This window comes from Giraffa tippelskirchi, chromosome 7 (genome assembly GCF_054371585.1).
Source record: "Giraffa tippelskirchi isolate mGirTip1 chromosome 7, T2T-mGirTip1v1.2.pri, whole genome shotgun sequence".
NCBI classification, from domain to species: domain Eukaryota; kingdom Metazoa; phylum Chordata; class Mammalia; order Artiodactyla; family Giraffidae; genus Giraffa; species Giraffa tippelskirchi.
Window position 1 is genome coordinate 71683272 of NC_137281.1, and position 20193 is coordinate 71703464.

The 20193-nt window shown below is 37.4% G+C and overlaps 1 protein-coding gene across 9 annotated transcripts in view; it reads left to right on the top strand.

The window, feature by feature from the left end:
• AP3S1 (adaptor related protein complex 3 subunit sigma 1) overlaps positions 1-8725 on the top strand; it is a 73077-nt gene extending 64352 nt beyond the window's left edge. For 6 of the 9 annotated variants that reach the window (XM_081513711.1, XM_081513716.1, XM_081513713.1 and 3 more), the window contains one exon: positions 8006-8725. In XM_081513711.1, the coding sequence (XP_081369837.1) occupies positions 8006-8134 (129 nt within the window). In that variant the 3' untranslated portion in view covers positions 8135-8725. Of the gene's footprint in view, positions 1-1941; positions 3298-6682; positions 6731-8005 lie in introns of those variants that run through there. The other 3 variants (XM_081513710.1, XM_081513715.1, XM_081513717.1) reach the window with 3 other exon arrangements.
• The last annotated feature ends 11468 nt before the right edge of the window (positions 8726-20193 follow it).

Sequence of the window (20193 nt, forward strand, 5' to 3'; positions counted from 1 at the left end):
AAAGCCTTTTCCAATGTTCTATTTTAAATTAAAATAAGTCTTACATTCCTCCTTATCTCAGTTTATCATCCTTCTAGGTTTCCCAAAGGAGGGCTTGAAATGGGGAAGAACTTAGAATTATGACTCTTTTAAGTAATTGTGTATATTTTATATGTTCTACAACCAGTTTTTAAAATACTGGTTTTTGAAAAGGGAAGACAAACTAGATTAACAGAGAAAATTTCATTTTAGGACAAGGAAAAGTAGAGTTGGCTTGCAATGGATTTTTCAATATGGCAAAAGATTTACTATAAGCTCTAAGCTATAGTTTTTAAGGTCTTAAAATGATAATTTATGTAATCTGTTAAATATTGCTTGGCAAAACTGTATGGATATAGATTTTAAATGCTAAGACACAGACAGTGATACAGTCTCTTAATAATTAGTCCAAAATGAGTGATATGTGGTAATTTATAAATTCTGTGTAATCATCTTTAAAAACATATCAACCTCTTGTCTGGAATTTTCCCCTTTCCAGGTATTAATTCCTTTCCATTGGTGGTGCCCTTCACCCCTTTTCCTCCTTAGTTTGGTATATGTAATACTGATAGAAGTCATGAGAGACCTATAATTATTCCATAATGGATATTTGCTTTTTGATTGTCCAGTAAAACTTTGTTAATAGGCCAATTTTTCTTGTCTATAAAGAGCAGTGAAATACAGAATTGGCATTTTCAGTGGAAATAGTTACAAGAATATTACAACTTTAAAAATGTCATTTCACCGAAACAGTGCTATTTAAACTGGTTTTGAATCCTAGGGGATGAATACTTCCGTTTTTCATCCACTGATCATTTTTTAACATGTATAATCAATTGTTGTCTATTGCCAAATTAGTTTTTCTTTTTCTTCTTTACAGAGAAGTATGTTTTAAATCTGATGGGATAAACTAACGTTATATGTTTATCAAGCATTTCCCTATTTGTGATGTCTGCTAATATTTTACTCACAAGATAGAATTTTGAGTCATAGTGAAGCCATAATTTAGTTCTGATCACATTTTAAGAAATTGTGTTGAAGCAACATTGACTTTGTATAATTGTCCAGTAATTTTTATATATGTTAGATATGTTTGGAAGGCTGCCAGCTTTATTCCAGACACAGGGAAATGTTAAAGATTTTCATATGGGTTTCATTTCCATATTATTTAAGTTGGTTATATTTACCAATATATGACTGCAGAATAATCCAAAATTATTTGTGAGCGAACTGTAAGCTTTTATTAATCTTACTCTTAAAAAATTTTAGTTAAAATGTATTATGTAAGCAAAAATTGCCAAAGAAATATTAAAGTTCAGAAAACCATGATTGATGAAAAGACTTATTTATCATATTCTAAAAATTAAGTATTGTTTAGAATATCGTATGTCTTTTAAAAAGCCTGGATGTAATTACGGTACAGCTTTTAAAATATAACATGGATGTTTCAAGGTCCCTTCAACTTTGTCGGAAATAAAAAGATTTTATTATTTTAAAAGTAGTGTATTTCCAGTAATAGTCAAAAGTGAGCCAGTTTAATTCCCATTACCTAGACAAGTAGAAACAAAGATCACTCAGATCTTTTAAAAGATGAGAAACAAAGATCACACTCTGAATAGATTTTCCTCTATCCTGCTTTAATAGATAAATGGTTTACTATAACAGTTGGGATCTTGGGAAAGGAGGGTTTAAGCTGGGAGGTTGCTGGGATTGGGGAGGAGTAAGAGGCACTCAGGATCTGCCTAGGTGTGAAAAGACTCCCTGGGGGTGGAGGTAGAGGGGTGGGGCTGGGGAGATATGTATTTCGTGTGATTTTCAAGATGAATAAATGGGTCTGAATTTAGTCACTACTTTTTAAAAGTCAGTCCTCTTTTTTCTGAACATCCTGATCTTTCTAGCTCTTTCCATTCTTCTCTCTTACAGACCTTTATCTTTCAATCTCCCAGACAGGACAGGTAGACAAGGTATTGCTGACTTTGAGAACAATGTGCTTTAACAAAGGGAAAGCAAAATGATGTCAAAGGCAATTAATTATTTAGGCCAGACTCAAAAATTCTTTGTGTTAATGAACCCATATAGTCCCTGTAGCTATTTTCCATTCTAGTTTCTCCTTGTAGTTATTCATCTTTTATTGGACTTAGTGTATTTTATTAGTATATCATTGATGTCATGTTTGTTCTGTTTTGTCTGCCTGCATTGTGAAGGAAAGTTTAAATTTTTTGTTCTTTTTTTAAAAACATTGTCATTTAACTGACAAATTACATTTGTAGAAATGACAATTTACTTTGTATATATAAATTAGAGTTTATTTTGAGCACCATATGGCAGAACCAATCTTAATTTAACTCTCACAGATACTTTTCCCTCATCTCTCTAAATTAGGATTCTATTAATAACATAAAATTGCCTGCTGGGTTTTGGAAGCTCTGAATTTAAAAACCAAAAGCTGAGCCTTTAGAGGTTTGGATACAGTGGGAACCCTCAGAGGCTCAGAACAGTGACTGTGAAATAGTCCCTTTCCTCCCACTTAATGGTTTTCAGTTCCAAAGTCTTAACAGAATTGCTTTTACAGTTTTGACTGACAGATGAATATTGAAAGTGGCCAGCAAAATAAGATCAGAAGTTTTCTAAAATTGAACTAAATGTTCTAAAACATGGAATTAAATATATTGACCAAACTAAAATAGATTTCTATTGTAGCAAACTTCTGTTATCTAAATATATCATAATATGACTCAATAAGATATTGTAAACCTTGAAAATTTTTGCAAAGCATATTGGCAAAAATTGGAAATGTTTTAAATAGACTCTTAGCCCTATGAAACTAAGTTTTCTCTGCTGTTTCCTGTAATTTTTCAAACCACAAGTTACCTGTGTGAATTACTGTTAATCATTTCCATGTAGAGATGATAATGAACAACTTTTTGTACAGAGCCATTTCAGGAAAAATGAAAATGTTTACACGCCTCCATTTAAATTTTCAAATGAAAATACTTTATTGAGTCTCATGCAGGGAAAAATATATAAACTTAGGTTAGCCACTTTAGTAATTTGAAAAATGCCACTGAGAATTTGGCACCTTTTTTTAGACACGAAATTATTACTTTCTGGATGTGTTTGGAAAGCAGCACCATTCAGGTGGTTTTATAACGTCTATCCTGAGTTTGTGGGCCTTGTATCATGAAGCTGGGGACACCACTTTTGAACCCCAGATCTGTATTACTGTACCCCAGGAACAGAAAATACATACTGGGTCTCGTTTATTCCATTAATCTCAAATCACTGCCAGTTTCTACATTCCAGTCTTTAATTTATGTTAAATTGTTTTTTCTAGCATAGAACCATCAGTAACTTGGGTCTTACAACATCTATCACTGCTGCTGCTGCTGCTGCTGCTGCTGCTAAGTCGCTTTGGTCAATTGCTTTTTTTTAAATCAAGTATCTACTTTCAAAGAATAGAGAACAAAAAAAGTGGCCCTCAGATATAGATGTTGGGAAGTCAGTTTGTGAGTTGGTTCTGCCCCTCTACCTTGACATGCCCAGTTACTCTCTCCTTCAGAACTACGGTGAAGACCCTGGAGGCCATGTGTAATGGTCAAAACTATTTATATTAAATCCATAGATGACATCAGTCTGCTATATTTATTTCACACAGGTAAATCTTATGCTAGAAATTAAAACTATAATTTAAGATTATATAAAATTACCAGACCTGAAAGGTTTACAATTTTAAAATATTCTTATTTTGATAAAAATTTTCATAAAGTGCCATCGTTCTTGCTCACTAGAGGAGTGTCAGCAGCATTTCTAATCTGCTTATAATTGCAGTTTTGAAACACTGCCTTTAAAGCAAAGAGCAAGCCTGTCCCCAGTTTGAAAATTATTCTGCCTTAAATTCAGAAATTAAAATATTGACATTTTCCATTCTGCTCAAAACATGCTTTCAAACTTGCCATTATTTTGTTAATGATTTTGAGTCTGAAACCATTTAATACTGTGTTTATTAATGTTGATGTTCTTTCACTTTGCTGTTAGGTCAAAATTATGAATTGTGCATATAGCAACTTCCAGCAGGATGGGTGGGTAAAGGTTTTAGTATGTAAAAATTATTCCAACTACCATCTTATTATGGTCTATTTCAAGCTTGAAAAACTATTTTAAGATGGTAGAATATTTTATGTGTTAGATGAAGTAAATATCTAGGTTCTTTCCTTTTCCCTTGGAGAAAGCTAATTGCTTATTGCATGAGGAAAAGGGAGCCTTCAGATTCTTTGAATGAAATATATTTTATAATGCTGCTTTTTCAGTTTTGCTTGCACATATTTTGTTTATTTTTGGGTCTGGCAATTAAAAAAAATAAAAAACGAATCATATCCATCCATTACTATCTTTGTGATTCAAGTGCTTGAAATTTCTGAGAGTATGTCTGTATAAGTCTTCTATCTGTTTGGCCTCATTTTGGTATACTTGCAGACTTCATTTTGTTTTCTTTCTCTTAATTCTGTTAATTTATTTAATCTCATGGGAGAGAAAACATGATCATTCTTTTATATACTGTACTTCATTCTTCCATCCGATTCATATTCTTAACTGCTTTGGATTCATGTACTTGTTTTTGTTAGTGAAGTTGCTGCAGTTTACCTGCCATGGTGGTGCTCGAGTATAACAGCTTAGATGGAAACAAGTTATTTCTCCAGTAGGGTTTCATTCTTTTTATTCCTGATCTGTGTCAACTGTGTAATCTTGAATCTATAAGAACTATGTTGTACTGCCAGAAGTATCTTATTTTTACATTTTAAACTGTACATACTACTAACAAGACAGGTAAACTTAATTTCTGTAAATTTCAGTGTTAAAAAAATTGTGTTAGTAAATGTTATCTTGTTTTGAGTATATCTAAGAAGCTCAACTCAGATGAAAATTCCTTTATACCTTTTTGTTGGCAAACTGATTTTCTAATGGCAAATTACCTCTTACATTTTATTCTTTAATAAAAATGTTTCAGACTTTATGTTCATGGAAGTCTGAAACTGAAATGTGTTTATAGCAGTTCTAGTGTTTACTATCTGAGTGACATGAAGTCTGTTATATTTTAAAGTCTGAATTTTTGTACGTTAACATTAACAGCGCATTTAAGCACCTACTTACTGATCAACAGTCCTTCGCGTGTTTTTCTTTCCATTTTATACTCTACAGAATCTGATTTCTTAAAGTGTTAGTTTAATTAAAACTTAACTGAAGTTCACATTATGATCATTTAAATTTGTGACATACTACACAGAAGTATTGAACATGCTTGAGAAATAATTTGATTCTCGTAATTCGTTTGCGTGTTCTGACTAGTCACCATCCTTTGCATGTTGATGGCTTGCTGCTTATGTTTAGAGGAATTGTAGTTTGTTGACTTAGAACTTTTTGGTTTTACAGAATATGAATTTGGCACATATATGCTATTTAAATCAATTGCTATATTGACTTTATGTATTCTTATTAGCAGCCAACAGTCAACACCGTTTGTGGTCACAAAGAAACGACTTAATCTAATGAAATTTAACAGGATGCAATTTTATTCTCTAGTTTAGCTGCTTATGGTACAGGATATTACAGGGAAAGAAGGCTTCTTGACAATGATGTTTAATACTACAAAAATGTATGTTTACTACTTATAAATGTTAAGCATAGCATCCAGTAAAACAGATGGACACATACACATGCACCCCTACCTTTTCTCTCTCTTTTTCTCAATAATAAAAATCCTCTAATAATCTGTGCCTTTTAAAATATTTAAATACTTTGTCAATGCTTTACTATAGCCTACTCATAACTAGCACCTGGTATATAAATTCCAGAGTAGAAATAGGAGCAAGTTGCTTATTTAATTAGAAAAATTATAAAAGCCTTTTTACCTGGAAAATGATAACTTGTTCCAGGTTGTCTGTAATTTTGTTAAATAATTTTTGTTCCCTCGGAAAACAACATACTTTCTAGTAAAAGGAAGGAAGCCTACAACATGGTAAAGCTCTTTGAATTAGAGTCTTCTCTGATTCTAAACCATTCTAAATTTTGGTAGCTAAACACTGAACTTGAAAATATCAAGTTGGCATGTGTGCTAAGTCGCTTCAGTCGTGTCTAACTCTTTGCGACTCTGTGGACTGTAGCCCGCCAGGCTCCTGTGTCCATGGGATTCTCCGGGCAAGAATAGCGGAGTGGGTTGCCATGCCCTCCTCCAGGGGATCTTCCCGACCCAGGGATCAAACCCATGTCTCTTGCATTGGCAGACGGGTTCTTTACCAGTAACGCCACCTGGGAAGCCCAAATAATATTCATCTGTATCTCCAACATCTTTTGGGGGGCAGTTGGAGAGAAGTGGGGTATAACAAAAACTGCATTATTTCAGGTAGGTATAAATGTAGAGGTCAATCAAATTTTTAGTTATACATCAAAAACAACTAACCTCCATTAAATTATAAAAATTGAATTCTCCGGCCCTATTTAGTCTTTAATTGGGTATGGAGTTTTTCATCCATATCACCCTTATCATTGCCTGTGTGGACCATATATATTATTAATACTATTTTGCTGATTTTTCTATTATTTCCAATTCTGACTTGATAATCCATGGCTTTTATTTCATTGCTTAACAATGTTTGTATCCTTTATTCAGCTAATAGTTTACACTGGCCTATTTTGTATCAGTCAAGATTTTTCTCAGGTAACAGCTTTATTATTATTATTTTTTAATTAACAAAAGAGGTAGGATTACATAAGAGAAAAAACAAACTAAATTACAAAAAGGGACATTAAAACTCATCTTTCTAATAACATGGACACTGTCTCATATATGAAATCTAAGCAAAGTGGAAGATTTGTTTTTGTTACTTAATTGCTTTTGTGCAAGATAATGTATGGTACTGAATTCCCATATGTTCCCATATGTTGACTTTTTTATATAACCTGAATAAAAATTGATGAAATCTAATTAATATATAAATTTAACCTTAAAAACAATGACAATTGATGTAGCTTTTTGAGAAAAGTGATGTATATGCATTTTTCTTATAATTTTAAGCATGTTTTCTCTCAAAATTTTTCACAAATTATAAATTGTCCTTCTAAGATGAAAGCCAGATATTATACACTAATGGCATAGGAAATTGTTAAGCTCATGTATTCATATATATCCTACCTTTTGCATTTATGCAATTTCTTTCTAAATTTGTGTATTATAAACTGAACATATGTTGAATCTACTTTATATGACAAAATATTTTTAATCATTATATTTTTACTAATGCATTGAAGGGTTGGATTGATCCTCTTCTTACAGTTTCATTTTTTGACAGAACCATTCTCTTTGGATTGAGGCTTCACTTTAAAAGCCTGATTTTGTTTTTTAATGTTCTAGAACTTTCCTAGAAAAGTTTAGAAGAACCTTTACAGTTGTAAAAAATAATTTTAAAAAGCTTTATTATATTGAAATGTTTTAAGGGTTTAACCCTAAGAAACTAAACAAACGTGATTTATTACTTTCAATTTTTATTTCACAGCATATATTAATAATAAATGACAGTTTAAAAGCAAAAACCCAAAATCTATCACAGTTGTTGCGAGAGGTGTCTAATAAGGAAAGTAATGTAAAATATGCTTCATGTTTATATCGTAAGTCAGTTAAATCAAGATAAAGGTGAAGATGTAGCTATGCAATTTAAATATTTTATGTGATGTTTCCATAGTACAAGTTAATTTGTATTTAAATCTTTACATTGTTATCATTGCATGTATTCACTGTATTTTTTAATGTGTCAACTGTTTTCTCTTTATAGATTAGTATTTCAAAGTAACCATTCCATACCAATTCAAACTACCATCTGGTCTCTAAGCTTGTTATATGAAAATCTTTTACCATTGTCCTCCAGTTTTGGTGTTTTTTGATGAGCTACGCCTGAGTTGTTCATTTTCTTTTTCTTTTATTTGCTTCTGTATACAGGCTGGCTTAGCAGGAGCTCCAGCCCGTGCTGTATCAGCTGTAAAGAATATGAATCTTCCTGAGATCCCAAGAAATATTAACATTGGTGACATCAGTATAAAAGTGCCAAACCTGCCCTCTTTTAAATAAAAAATTAAAAAGGCCACTCCCAGGTAAAATCCAGGGGAAAAAGTCATCTAAGTTTACCATGCAGTTGTTTACCAAAAATAAAGGAGGAGAGTCTTAACTTTTACTCTTGGATTTAAGTCAAGGTACTGTATAGACATTATATAAAATCAGTATGGAAGTTCAATGTTGCTTTTCTTGCTCAGTGGTTTTGAAGAAATTAAGTAGTTCCAGTGTGATTTTTTTTTTCTTTATTTTCTAAACTGCATTCCTGTGGCCACCTAAGGCATGCCTGTATGTATTGGCTATTACAGTATTTCGAAAAGTGTTCAGGACATTTCTTTAAATGGTGTACAACCCAAAATGTTGGTGTTTTGTATGGATCACAAGTGCAGCATTCCTTAATAATTTCTGTTATTTGTCACAATTGTTATTTAAAGAATGAAATATGTATTGCATGAAAACATTATAACATATTTCTCTTAGTTTAAATAAACTCCAAGGTAACCGGACTTATAAAGCACCGTTCTGTTTGCCTGATATCTACTTTAGCAATAATTTTTTTTACGACCCTCTGACAACAAAATAAATAAAAGTATATTTTATCACTGTTAAGCAGCTGTTAATGTTGATTTATTTAATTTATATTTTTAACATTCAGAAGCTCATTATTGTAAAATTAAATTATTTCACAAGTCAAGAGCAGTGTATCACATAATTTGCCCACATTTTCATATTCAGCCTTATCTTGTGATCCATGAGTGGGGTTCCTCTTCCAGTTAGACTAAGGTTTTCCCTGTAGTTCTTGTCCTCTCTCCCCAAATGTTCTTTTTTGAAACATTTCCTTAGATCTGTGGCATGTATGAATTTTACTCCAAGATCTGGGGTATAAGAAAAGTCACTATTTTTTTTTAAATAAAATTAATCTGGCTCTAAGCCCCATCCAGGAAATTCAGTCTGTGATTATTGGGATTTCCATCAGTTCAGAGGTGTATCAAAGTCCTAGAAGAAGTTTATGCAAAGCAGAACATGCAGGGAAGTCTCTGCTCTTCAGTCATTTGACAAATGTGCCAGGTTAACAAGTCCCTGTCCTAATGGAGCAATATACAGTACCACACAAGAGTGCCTGGCAATATGTATTTTTTCTCTTTTTCATTTTTCTGAGGGAGAGGTGTGAATTATGGAAAGATTTAAGTTTTCATTTGTTTAGAATGTACCAAAATTAGGGAAACTCCCCAGCCAGATTTTCCTTTAACCTAAATAGTGGAAAGGGTTTATCTCTCACTATATTCTAGTATGAGAAAGAAAACACAGTCATGTGCAAATGACAAAAATAAGCAAGTCACAGAAAACTAAATCTCAGTGATCACTTAATATGTAAAGATGCTTAATCTCACTAGTAACCTAGGAATGCAAGTTTAAAGAACAATTAGATTTTACTTTCACCTGTCATGAGTTTCCCTGGTGGCTCAAACAGGAAAGAATCTGTCTGTGATCTAGGAGGCCTGAGTTCGATCCCTGGATGGGGAAGATCCCCTGGAGAAGGGAATGGCTATCCACTCCAGTATTCTTGCCTGGAGAATTCCATGAACAGAGGAGCCTGGAGGGCTACAGTCCATGGGGTCACAAAGAGTTGGACATAACTGAGCGACTAACACTTTCACTTTCACTCTTCTGTCATACTGGCGAAAGTTAGGAGGAGTGACAATATCCAGGGCTGGAGAGGATGTGAGGAATGAGAACTGTCATATATTGCTGGTGGGAATGTAATTCACGGTAACTTAATAATATGCCAAGTTTGTGGAAATTTTTAAAAATTAAAAATACACATATAATACATACCTACATGTATACATACATATCATACATACCCTGTGACTCACTTTGGAGACTCTCTGTTCTCTTAGCATTCCTGGATATCTTTATATACAAAGGTAATTATTTCATTGCCTTTTTAAAGCAAAATAATAATAATAAACTGGAAGTATCCTCAGTGCCCACCAGTAAGGAAATTGTTGAATAAATAATGGTAACTATCATACTAGTTATAATAGCAAAAGGCTGGAGTGACCCAAATTTCCTTCATAAAGAGACTGGTTGAGAAGTTGGATTGCATCCACATTATGATGTCTTATGGAGTTATCAAAATGAGATATCCCTCTGTAGTGCTAAAAACTGATAAAATTGATTCCTAGAGTATAGTGTTAAGTGAGAAAAATCAAGATAAAAAGAAGGGTATCTGTATCTGTGGTATGTGTATTAGTTAGGGTTCTCTGGAACCAGTAGGATGTGAGTGTGTGTGTATGTGTTTGTGTAATAGGTTGACATTTTATCAGTAGACTGAGTAAAGCATATTGCACTCCCTAATGTGAACAGGCCTTACCCAATCAGTTGAAAGCATGAATAGAATGAAAAGGCTGCCTTTTTTAATTCCTCCCGCTTACTGCCTTCAGACTGGGATGTTGGCTTTTTTCTGCCTGCAGAGTTGAAATAAAACAGGGGTTCATCCTGGGTCTCAATCTCACCAGCTTTCAGACTGGAACTCCACCTTAGGCTCTCTGAGTCCCCAGCTTATCAACTCACCCTGCAGACCTTGGGACTTAGAACGGGACTCATGTGGGCCCATTCCTTATGATAAATATCTTTAAATAAAATCATTATTTCAGTGATCATTTTTAAATGAGAAGGCAAGGAAAAGAAGGCTGATGTCCTAGCTTGAAGGCAGTCCGACAGGAGCAATGGAAAGGATCAGCCTTTTAAGTCTACTCATGCTTTCAACTGTTTGGGTAAGGCCCATTCACACTAGGGAGGGTGATATACTTTACTCAGTTTACTGATTTAAATGTTAATCTCAACCAAAAACACCCACACAGAAATACCCAGAATGTTTGACCAAATGTCTGGGAAACCCCATGGCCCAATTAAGTTGACACATAAAATTAACCATCACAGTATGCTATCAGTTACCCAAGAAAAAGGGAGAATGAGTGGTGTGTGTGTACTTTTAAATGAAAGGATACACACACATACACACACATACATACATACATACATACATACATAGTGAGAAGGAGAAACGTCAGAGGCGTGGACTTCTTGAAGTATATCTTGTTTTGAAACCATGTAAATGTTTTATGTAGTTAGTGATCAAACTTAAATTTTTACACCTCTAAAAATTAAAAGCAAAGCAAATAAATTCAACTAGGTGATGAGTTGGTGGCATGTGTGCGTTGCTCAGTTACTAAGTCATGTCCAACTCTGCGACCTCACGGACGGTAGCCCATCAGGCTCCTCTGTTCCTGGAATTTCCCAGGCAAGAATCCCAGAGTGAGTTGCCATTTCCTCCTCCAGGGGATCTTCCTAGCCCAGAGGTCAAAGATGCATCTCCTGCATCTCCTGTGTCTCCTACTTTGGCAGAAGGATTCTTCACCACTAAACCACCTGGGAAGCCTGACCCCAAAGGGCAACTTTAAAACTCTTAATACCACCAAAGACAAAAAGACCTGCCCTAACCACGTCCGAAATTAAATTGTTTTCTTTAACCCTGATATCTGTGATATTTTAGAATCCTGAGGGGGCTGTGCATGGGGACGGTGTGGTAGAGCAAGGGAGAAAGTGCCTCAGTGCCAGCGGTGGGCGCCTTCACGTGCCTCCTGTAGGACTGGAGCTCGCACTTCCTCAGCTGCTGGCCATGTTGCTGGCTGAGGGCACTCTGCTGAGTTGCTGAGGATTGCCACCAGCTGAAGGGAGCTACTTCACCTCTAGTCATGACTCCTCTCCAAAGACATCCTCCAGCCAAGTTATAAAAGCCCAGCCCACCTGGCTAAGGCAGGACGGCCCCAGCTCCAGTGCTGCCCATGGGATCAGCCAAAGCCTTTGTCGTGACTACACTGCCGTTTAACTCTTCCCTCTGGCTCATCCTACTTCCTTGAGACTTCAGGCTTTGATCCCAGTGATTGGCTTGCATGCAAATCTCTATCTCAGTCTGGTTTTCAGCAAATTACAGCCAAGAATGATCTGAGGAAGCACATTCTAAAATGAGATTTTGAAACTTGACTACCTCCTGGCAGGCTGGCATTAAAAGACCTATTAAAGCAAGTGGAGCATGGTTCACCGGTAATCTGCCACAGTAACGTAATTGTTGAAACTGTCACCGACGGTGAGCTGGGGATGCCCTGGTACGGACAGTGTCTCAGGCTTGTGAGAAATTCATGAGAATTGGATGACTGTTACACCAGGCCATCAGTCCATTAGAGAAATGCTGAGTGGGCTGTGTATTAAGAGCAGGTTCAAAATTGGGAAAGAAGTACGTCAAGGCTGTATATTGTCACCCTGCTTTTTTAACTTATATGCTGAGTACATAATGAGAAACGCTGGGCTGGAAGAAGCACAAGCTTGAATCAAGATTGCCGGGAGAAATATCAATAACCTCAGATATACAGATGACACCACCCTTAAACAAAGAGTAAGGAAAGAGCCTCTTGATGAAGGTAAAAGAGGAGAGTGACAAAACTGGCTTAAAAGTCAACATTCAAAAAAATGAAGATCATGGCATCCAGTCCCAGCACTTCATGGCAAATAAGTTGGGAAACAATGGAAACAGTGATAGACTTTATTTTCTTGGGCTCCAAAATCACTGCAGATGGTGACTGCAGCCATGAAATTAAAAGACGCTTGCTCCTTGGAAGAAAAGCAATGACAAACCTAGACAGTGTATTAAAAAGTAGAGACATTACTTTGCTGACAAAGATGTGTATAGTCAAAGCTATGGTTTTTCTAGTAGTCATGTGTGGATGTGAGAGCTGGACAATAAAAAAAGGCTGAGCACTGAAAAATTGATGCTTTTGAACTGTGGTGTTGGAGAAAACTCTTGAGAGTCCCTTGGACTGCAAGGAGATCCAACCAGTCCATCCTAAAGGAAATCGGTCCTGAATATTCATTGGAAGGACTGATGTTGAAGCTGCAGCTCCAATACTTGGCCACCAGATGTGAAGAGCTGATTCATTAGAAAAGACCCTGATGCTGGGAAAGATTGAGGGCAGGAGGAGAAGGGGGACTGAGTGACTGAACAACAACAATGAAGAACAGAAGGCCATCTTGACAACCTATAAAAGTACCTTCATCTCTTGTTCAGCTGGATGACAGAAAAAGCTAAGCATCAGGCCCAGACTTAGCTGTAAGAGAGGCAAAGTTCAAGGGAAGACTGGATTCCAGGCTCATCATGTCTGCTAAACCAAGGTCAGGGACAAAAATCTTGGATACAGACCTGAAGAAGTAGCCTACTTCTTCCCATTAAGCTGCCACTCACTCATGTCCTCCTTGGTGAAGAAGATGCAGAGGCATCTACCTCACAGGGTAAGATGAATCCTCCTTAGGATTTGCCTCCCTTGCTCTGATCACCAAGGGTCAAGACACAGCACAATCGGGCGAGGGAAGTGCTAGGTCTGCCAAAGTTGTTGCAGAACCTTGCCAGCATAAACCTGGAGGAGCCAAGAGAGTATATTAATATATGGACATGGATCACAAGGCTTCTGGCTTAAGGTGGAAGGAACATAAAGTTGGATGAGGGAGAGAGTTTTATATGTAAGCTCTCCAGTGACAGAAGGTTTAACTGTTTGGTCAGGACCTTGGGAGACAGTGCTGTTACTCTGCTAGGGTATTTCTTGAAACCTTGGAGAAAGGCTAAGCCACTTGGTTTGGCCCAGCTAAGTGAAGTATAACAGAATGTGCAAGCAGACAGGTAGAGTTCAGTTCAGTCGCTCAGATGTGTCTGACTCTTTGTGATCCCATGGACTGCAGCACGCCAGGTCTCCCTGCCCACCACCAACTCCCAGAGCTTGCTCAAACTCATGTCCATTGAGTCAGTGGTGCCATCCAATCATCTCATCCTCTGTCGTCCCCTTCTCCCACCTTCAGTCTTTCCCAGCATCAGGGTCTTTTCCAATGAGTCGGTTCTTCGCATCAGGTGGCCAAAGTATTGGAGTTTCAGCTTCAGCATCAGTCTTTCCAATGAATATTCAAGACTGATCTCCTTTAGGATGGACTGGTTGGATCTCCTTGCAGTCCAAGGGACTCTCAAGAGTCTTCTCCAACACCACAGTTCAAAAGCATCAATTCTTCAGCACTCAGGTTCCTTTATAGTCCAACTCTCACATCCATACATGACCACTGGAAAAACCATAGCCTTGACTAGACGGACCTTTGTTGGCAAAGTAATGTCTCTGCTTTTTAATATGCTGTATAGGTTGGTCATAGTTTTTCTTTGACAGGAGGAGGAAGAAGACATTAAAAACCTTAGAGAAGCATGTGAGCTAAAGTGGATATACTGTATAAAGCAAGACAGCCTGCAAGTTCCTCCATTTATTAAAGCGATAAAGAATATGCCGTCTATAGGGACCCTGGCATCATTTAGGAGCTCATTAGTGGCTGTCTTCTGAAGGCCAGGGCTGATGTAGGAAATGCTGTTAAAGAGCTGGGTACCTGAAAACAATAGGGATGTTGAGATCCTGAAATAAGAGATTCCAGATTGTGGCAAATGGGTTAAAATTTTTTTTTTTTTTGGCTGTGCTGGGTCTTCGTTGCTGTGCAGGCTTTTCTCTAGTTGTGGTGAGTGGGGGCTATTGTAGTGCCTGGGCCCTGCAGTGGTTTCTCTTGTTGTGGAGCACAGGCTCTGGGGTGCGAGGGCTTCAGTAGTTGCAGCTCCCGCGCTCTAGAGCACAGACTCAGTAGTTGTGACCCATGGGCTTAGTTGCTCCGTGGCAAGTGGGATCATCCCAGATCAGGAGTCAAACCCATGTCTCCTGCATTGGCAGGCGGGATTCTTTACCACTGAGCCACTGGGGAAGGCCTGGATTAATTATCTTACTGAAATGGCAGCCAAAGATCTTGATCTGCATAGGGCTATAGAGATGGTTAACGGAACAGGGCTTCAGTAGATATAAGACAGATGGTCAGCCAGTGAGGGCATTGCCCAATCTGCATAATCAAAAGAAATAAACAATGGATGATCAGGTTGAGAGTAACCACCGCAATAAAAAGGCATGACTCTTGGTCTAGTTTCTGATCCTGAGCCGGTTCTCAGACCCAGAACTCACTGATTCACAGAAAGATCGAATCTCCAGGAGGAGAACGCAGCACACCATGCAAGGGCATAGATGAATTATTTGCCCACGACTTCCTTTAAAGGGACTTACTTGACTAACCAGACACTGGGAAATGGAAAATACCCAACCTTTTGAGGATTATTGGGCGGGGTTCCCCAGTTGACACTGACAACTAGCAATCTAACTTCACAGTGTGCCTCTGTCCCCATTATGGTGGGAGCACAGAGGGGCTAGCCAAAGTCCTGGAAGGACAAAGATTGGAAGATCAAGGGTAAGGAAGCTTGGGGAGGAGGCATGTGGATAGATTTATATCAGAATGAGCATGAAATATGAAGTTTTTTGAATCGTATGTTACCAATAGAAATCATCTGAAGAGATGTTTTACTGCCAAATACAGACAGAATGACTCAGCAAAGTGTTCCTGTGCTTCTACCATTGGCCTCAGTGTTGGTACAGTGGGACTTGAATGGGGTGTCCAGGGATTGAGGCCACACATGGGCCCAGCAGCATGAACTCCTACTCATCAAGGCTAACTTAGCCACTGATTGTGTCAGATGTCCTTCTACCAGTAACAGAGACCAATGCTGAGCCCCTGATGCAGCACCTTCCCTTGAGGAAACCAAGCAGCCGCTTGTGGCAAATAATTTTTGCCCCTCCCATTTTAGAAAGCGGAGCAAATTAATCCTGACAGAATGGACACGTATTCTGGATATGATCTTTTGTTTCCAGGCTGCATGTCCTCAACCAGCATCATTATTGAAGGACTTACAAAGAGTCCTTTGATCAGCTCACACGGGAGGGCCCGCATAGCATCACAAAGGACCAAGGCACCTACCTTACAGCAAAGGAAGTGCTGCAATGAATGCAGAACAATTGATCAACTGATTTTGTTACATGCTGCCCAACTCAAGCTGCTGGACTGCTAGGGCCATCTCAGGGCCTTTTTTAAAGCACAGCTGAGGCACTGGGCGCCTCAGTCGACAATCGTTATGTGGTGCTCTGTTCCCAACAGGTGAACCACGGGGCAGAAGTAGGAGCGGCCAGACTTAACACCGCTCCCAGTGACCTGCCAGGGGAATTTGTGCTTCCTGGCGTCACAACTCTAGGGTTTATTATGGTCTAGAGGTCTTGGATCCGAGAAATGCTTCCTCTAGGGGTGCAACAAGAGTTGTATTTCTCTTTCATCTACAGCAGCTCTCCATTCATTTCAGGATCCTCATATCAAAACACCTTGTTGGCAAAGAAAAGAGTCCCCATCCTCCATTTCTCCTCAGCTCATTAAAGTCTGACCCAAAAAAAGCATACTTCAGGGCACCAAAAATAATAGCTATCATGTTGTCTAGTGATTCAAAATCACAGCTATTTTGAGGACAGGTTTCATTAGGACTCTCTTGCTAGCGTTGCAGTTGCTGACTTAACACAGCTCATTCAGTGTGACTCTAAAACCAGACATTAAATATATATACATATTTATTTATATGAGAGAGAAAACTGAAGAGTAACCAATATATTCAGAGAAAGCACTTGACAAAATATAACATCTTTTCATGATAAAAACCTTCAATAGATTGTTATAGAAGGAACATACTTCAGCAAAATCAAAATGAGAGATCCGCAGGTAACATTATAACAGTATACTCAATGGAGAAAAAGTGAAAGTTTTTTTTCTAAGATCAGGAGCAAGACAGGTAAGTTCACTCTCACCTCTTTTGTTCAGTGTAGTACTGGAAGTCCTAGCTGGAGCAGTTAAGCAAGATAGACATAAAATCATCCAAATTCGAGAGGAAGAAATAAAATTGACATTATTTACAGATGATATGCTATGATTTTAAATATAGAAAATCCCAGAGACTCAATAAAAAAACTGTTTGAACTAATCAACAAATTCAGTTAAGTTGCCGGACATAAGAGTAACATACAGAAGTCAGGTGAATTGTTATACACTAACAATCAAAAGATCTGTAAAAGAAAACTGTCCCTTTCACAAGAGCTTCAAAAGCAGAAAAATACCTAGAAATAAATTTAATCAAAAAAGTGAAAGATCTCTAGAATGAAAACTACAAGACTGTTGAAAGAAACTGAAGAAGGCACAAACAAATGGAAATTTGTGGGTTGGAATTAAAGAATTAATTAATTTAATTAATTCTATTCTTTAATTAAAGAATTATTTTTAAAATTAAATTTAAAAATTAATCTTTAAAGAATTATTTAATTCTTTAATAAATTAATAAATTTTAATTAAAGAATTAAAACTTAAAAACATCATCTATATTCTGACTATTTATTTTTCACCATTGCTAGAGTATAGCACACTTTAATTTACTTTTATTTAGCATGTTTTCATTTCAACTTGAAGAACTTTCAGCCTCTCTTGCAAGGCAGGTCTCCTGGTGATGAACTCCCCCAGTTTTTGTTTGTCTGAGAATGCCTTTATTCTTCATATGTGAAGGATAACTGCTGGATAAAGTATTCTTGGCTGGCAGTTTTTATCTTTCAGCACTCTGAATATGTATTTCACTTTCTCCTGTCCTGTAGCATTTCTGATGAGAAATCTGCTGATAGCCTAATGGAGTTCCTTTGTAGGTTACTTCCTTTTTTCCCCAGGCTGCCTTTAAGATTCTTTCCTTATTACTAATTCTTAACAATTCCATTATAATGTGTCTTGGGAAGTTCTTTTTTTCATGGAGATAATAGGATGTTCTACTAGTTTCTTGGACTTGTTTGTCCAGTTCCTTCCCCAGGGTTTGGAAATTCTCAGCTATTATTTCTCTAAATACACTCTCTGCTGCCTCTTTCACTCTTCTCCTCCTGATAGACCAACTATTCTTATATTTGTTTTTCTCATCATATCTCATGGTTCTCGCAGGGTTTCAACATCTTAGTTTGTCTTTACTCTTCAGAGTCATTTCCACGTTCTTATCCTCTGGGTCACTAATTCCTTTTTTATCTTTCTGCCTCTTCTCCTAAGTTCTCTAATGTATTCTTTATCAGAGTCATTGATTTTTTCAGCTCCAGAATTTTTGTCTGTTTCTTTTTTAAAAAAAAAATTTTTAGTCTCTTTGGTAAATAACTCCTTCTATTCTTTAATTTTACTCCTGAGTTCTTTTCATTGCTGTTCTGAGTTTCCTTGTAGCTCATTGAATCTCTTCATAACAACTGTTTTGAATTCTTTATCAGATTGCAATATTCTGTACCTGTGGGCTCAGTTGCTACAGAATTATTGCTTTCTTTTTGTTATACCATATTACCATGATATTTTATGGTGTTTGATGAAATGTGCCTGTGCTGCTGCATTTGAAATCCCACACATCTTTCTTGTTTCCTTTGTTCAGTTTAGCAGATGGGCAATTAGAAACGTTTGTTTTCCACACGGTGGCGCTATAGGTCAAACTTTCGGCTCCACTTACCTAAACTAGCGCTGGGGCTGCACTTCGGAGCTCCTGGTGGAATAGAATCTGACATAGAAAAAGCTAGCAGCATACTGTGGGGAAGTGTGGGCTCAGCACCTGGGGCTTTGTGGATGCCCATTACTCAGTAGGGAGTTCCTTGATTGTGGGTTAGACCTCCTGCTAAAACCATGAAGCAGATAGCAGGGCACTTGTTCCTGTAAGGCCATTCGTTACACTTGTCTGCCTCTTTCCCTTCCCTCCCTCACCCAATTTCCCCCTCAGTCACAGAGATTTTTCCTCAGAAATCCATGCTGCTGGAGAGAAACAGGTCCATCCTCCTGTGACCCGTGCAGCCCAGTGGTTAGTCACTCACCCTTTGCTTTCCATCTCTGTGAGGGAAGTCACCATTGTCAATGCAGGGAAAGCCCAGAACAGGTGGTATTACCCTGGGGAAGGAGGGCTAACTTTTGAGCTTCTCCTCCTCTGTTTCCAGACTTGACTCTCTCCCATTCCAGTAGCATGCCTGATTCTCCTGACGGCTTCTCTGGACTGCCACATGTTTCTCTGTTTTCCTTTGCTTGTCTGCCTTATTTTGCATTCACCGGTTTCACCTCCCCTCTCCCACCCCACTCTCTGTTTTCCGGTATAATGTAAAGAGGCACTTTTGTTTGCTTGTGAATGATCAACCTGCTGCAAATAAAAGGGGGGCAAAAAAGGAACAGCTCATGCTGCCCTGATGCTGACAGCAACCCCCCATTCCCAAAGCCACCCATAGATCCAACGTGATCCCTCTGAAAGTTCCAATGACATTTTCCACAGAAACAGAGTTACCATCTGATCCAGCAGTCCCACTCCTGGGCATATATCCAGAAAGGATGGAAACTCTCATTCGAAAAGATACTCACACCCCAATGTTCATAGCAGCACTATTTACAATAGCCAAGACATGGAAGCCCCCTACATGTCCATCAACAGATGAATGGATAAAGAAGATGTGGCAAACACAGACACACATACTCAGCCATGAAGAAGAATGAAATAATGCCATTTGCAGCAACATGGGTGGACCTAGAGATTATCATACTAGGTGAAGTAAGTCAGACAAAGACAAGTATCATATGATATCACTTACTTGTGAAGTCTTAAAAAATGATACAAAGGAATTTACTTACAAAACAAACTCAGACATAGGAAACAATCTTATATTACCAAAGGGAAAGGGATAGGATAAATAAGGAGTTTGGATTAACAGATACACAGTCCTGTATATAAAATAGATAAGCAACAAGGATCTACTTCATAGCACAGGGAACTATTAATATATTCAACAGCTTGTAATAAGCTATAATGGAAAAGAATCTGAGAAAAATACATTTGTATGTATATATGTATATAAATGAATCACTTGCTGTACATCTGAAACTAATACAACATTGTAAGTTAACTACACTTTTAAAAAGGTTAAAAAAGAAAACCCACAGTGAGATATCAACTCAAATCTGTTAGAATGGCTGTTATGAAGACAACAAGAGGTATGTGTCAGTGAGGACATGGAAAAAAAAGAAACGCACACATACACACAAAGTGGAGT